The sequence below is a fragment of the Monopterus albus genome, unplaced genomic scaffold (genome assembly GCF_001952655.1).
Source record: "Monopterus albus unplaced genomic scaffold, M_albus_1.0 scaffold545.1, whole genome shotgun sequence".
NCBI classification, from domain to species: Eukaryota; Metazoa; Chordata; class Actinopteri; order Synbranchiformes; family Synbranchidae; genus Monopterus; species Monopterus albus.
Window position 1 is genome coordinate 147,042 of NW_018128425.1, and position 2,840 is coordinate 149,881.

At 44.9% G+C, this 2,840-nt stretch overlaps 1 protein-coding gene across 3 annotated transcripts in view; it reads left to right on the forward strand.

Moving 5' to 3' along the window:
• mthfs (5,10-methenyltetrahydrofolate synthetase (5-formyltetrahydrofolate cyclo-ligase)) overlaps nt 1-2,095 on the forward strand; it is a 22,724-nt gene extending 20,629 nt beyond the window's left edge. For all 3 annotated transcript variants that reach the window (XM_020588495.1, XM_020588496.1, XM_020588494.1), the window contains exon 3: nt 1,554-2,095. In XM_020588495.1, coding sequence (XP_020444151.1) covers nt 1,554-1,780 — 227 coding nt within the window. In that variant the 3' untranslated portion in view covers nt 1,781-2,095. The remainder of the gene's footprint in view (nt 1-1,553) is intronic.
• The last annotated feature ends 745 nt before the right edge of the window (nt 2,096-2,840 follow it).

Below are 2,840 nucleotides of genomic sequence, written 5' to 3' on the forward strand. Positions count from 1 at the left end.
GAAGGCTCTCCTCAGTGCAAGACACATGAAAGCCTGCATGGAGTTTGCTCAAAAACACCTGAAGGACTCCAAGATGGTGAGAAATAAGATTCTCTGGTCTGATGAGACCAAGATAGAACTTTTTGGCCTTAATTCTAAGCAGTATGTGTGGAGAAAACCAGGCACTGCTCATCACCTGTCCAATACAGTCCCAACAGTGAAGCATGGTGGTGGCAGCATCATGCTATGGGGGTGTTTTTTGAAAACCTTCTCCAGAGTGCTCAGGACCTCAGACTGGGCTGAAGGTTCACCTTCCAACAAGACAATGACCCTAAGCACGCAGCTAAAATAACGAAGGAGTGGCTTCACAACAACTCTGTGACTGTTCTTGAATGGTCCCGCCAGAGCCCTGACTTAAACCCAATTGAGCATCTCTGGAGAGACCTGAAAATGGCTGTCCACCAACGTTTACCATCCAACCTGACAGCACTGGAGAGGATCTGCAAGGAGGAATGGCAGAGGATCCCCAAATGCAGGTGTGAACTTGTTGCATCATTCCCAAAAAGACTCATGGCTGTATTAGCTCAAAAGGGTGCTTCTACTAAATACTGAGCAAAGGGTCTGAATACTTATGACCATGTGATATTTCAGTTTTTCTTTTTTAATAAATCTGCAAAAATGTCAAAAATTCTGTGTTTTTCTGTCAATATGGGGTGCTGTGTGTACATTAATGAGGAAAAAAATGAACTTAAATGATTTTAGCATATGGCTGCAATATAACAAAGAGTGAAAAATTTAAGGGGGTCTGAATACTTTTCGTACCCACTGTATCTACACTGGCCAACTTCATACGAAGGCCGTGTAATAACTACTCACAAACCCCACAGGATATGCATTAGCAGCAACAGTGTCCCTAGTAGCAGAGCAGTGAAGTACAACAACACTCAACATAAATGCGAATTGTCTTTGGCCCTCGGGTATATGGTGTGGTTTTCTGGTCCGTACTTTGTCACCTTCTTTGAAACAGGGCTTGCTTGTGCCTCTCTTGGCATCTGTGTATGCCTTCATTTTCTGTTGTCTGCTTTGAACAGTTTCACGAAGGGCAGCATCACTTGGATGGATGGTATGATGGATTGGCAACGCAGTCAGCTTTGTTTGAAGAAAGTGTGTGGCTGTTGACTTCCAAGGCTTTTGCTGAGTAACAGCCAGTTGAATAGTGTTTTAAAGTACTCTGTATTCCACAGCTCATTGTCGGCAAGATAGTAAACTGATGAGTTGTGGTGATCAATCTTTTGCTCTTTCAGAAAAGAAGAGAAGTCAGAGGATGTAAACTGAGCTCCATTGACTGACTCACTGTGCATCTTCTGTGAATCCATTTGCTTCCTCAGTTCTACTATCAGGAAGAGCACAGATGTGTCTACAATTCAGTGAAAAACTTATGTAAAAGGAGTGAAAACTGTGGTCGTGAGGATGAGTTCTTAGACAAACTATGGCTAAAAGTTGTCAGTTTTAACAGGCAAAGGCAGGCTTCTTCCAGAACTTTATCACTGATTATATAATCTGTCATTATCCAGGAGGTCTGGACCTAATCTTGGTGCCAGGCCTGGGATTTGACTGTTTGGGGAAGCGTCTGGGACGAGGGAAGGGCTTCTATGACACCTACTTGGAGCGCTGCAGCAGACACCCCAAAGGAAAGCCCTACACTATTGCCTTGGCCTTCAAAGAGCAGCTGTACCAGGAAATCCCTGTTGATGACAATGATGTGGTCATTGATGAAGTGCTTTTTGAGGATGATGAGTAGCTGTTTGTGTCAGCACACACACACAACTGGAGCACAGAGTGACTGTTATTACTAGTTGGTATAGTGAAGCTGTGTCAAAACGTAATCAACTTAAGTAATACACGCAGGTTTAGCAGCTCATTTAGACTCTGGCAAATTTTATGGTACAATAACACCAAAATCCACCATGTAAAATTTACTTGTGGTGCAGCCAAGATCAATATGGGACAGAAAATATTGTAGGTAGGGTTGTATATAACTGCTCAAAGAATTTAGGGGAATACTAAATCACACATCGGATCTTGATGAATAAATTATTCAAGTTGAAAATCTTTACTAATGTCCGTACATCCATCCATTTTCTATCCTTTACTAATGTATACTGTATAATTTGTTCAAATTGAATATCAGTGGTCAGTGGAAACCAAAGTCATCACCCCATGAAGGCTGGATTCTAAATCAAAGTGAAACTGAGTGAATTTCATTACAGCAACTCATAATGTGACTCAGAAGTGCCTATGTGCACCCCTGACAACATCTGATGATGCTCCTGATGAATCGGCATATGGTGTCCTGGGGGATCTCCTCCCAGTCCTGGATCAGGGCATCGGTGAGCTCCTGGACAGTATAACTGATAGGCCTGCAGGTACTGCCTCATGCTACAAGTAGTGACAAGGACACAAGCAAAACACAAAACATGAGATGAATCAGTCAGTAAGGATAAGAAGTGAGCATGTCATCCATCCATTTTCCTCCGCTTATCCGGAACCGGGTCGCGAGGGCAGCAGTCTAAGCAAAGATGCCCAGACTTCCCTCTTTCCAGACACTTCCTCCAGGGGAATGCTGAGGCGTTCCCAGGCCAGCCGAGAGACATAGTCCCTCCAGCGTGTCCTAGGTCTTCCCTGGGGCCTCCTCCCGGTGGGACATGCCCGGAACACCTCCCTAGGAAGGCGCCCAGGAGGCATCCGAAACAGATGCTCGAGCCACCTCAGCTGGCTCCTCTCAATGTGGAGGAGCAGCGGTTCTACTCTGAGCTCCTCCCGGGTGACCGAGCTCCTCACCCTATCTCTAAGGGTGCGCC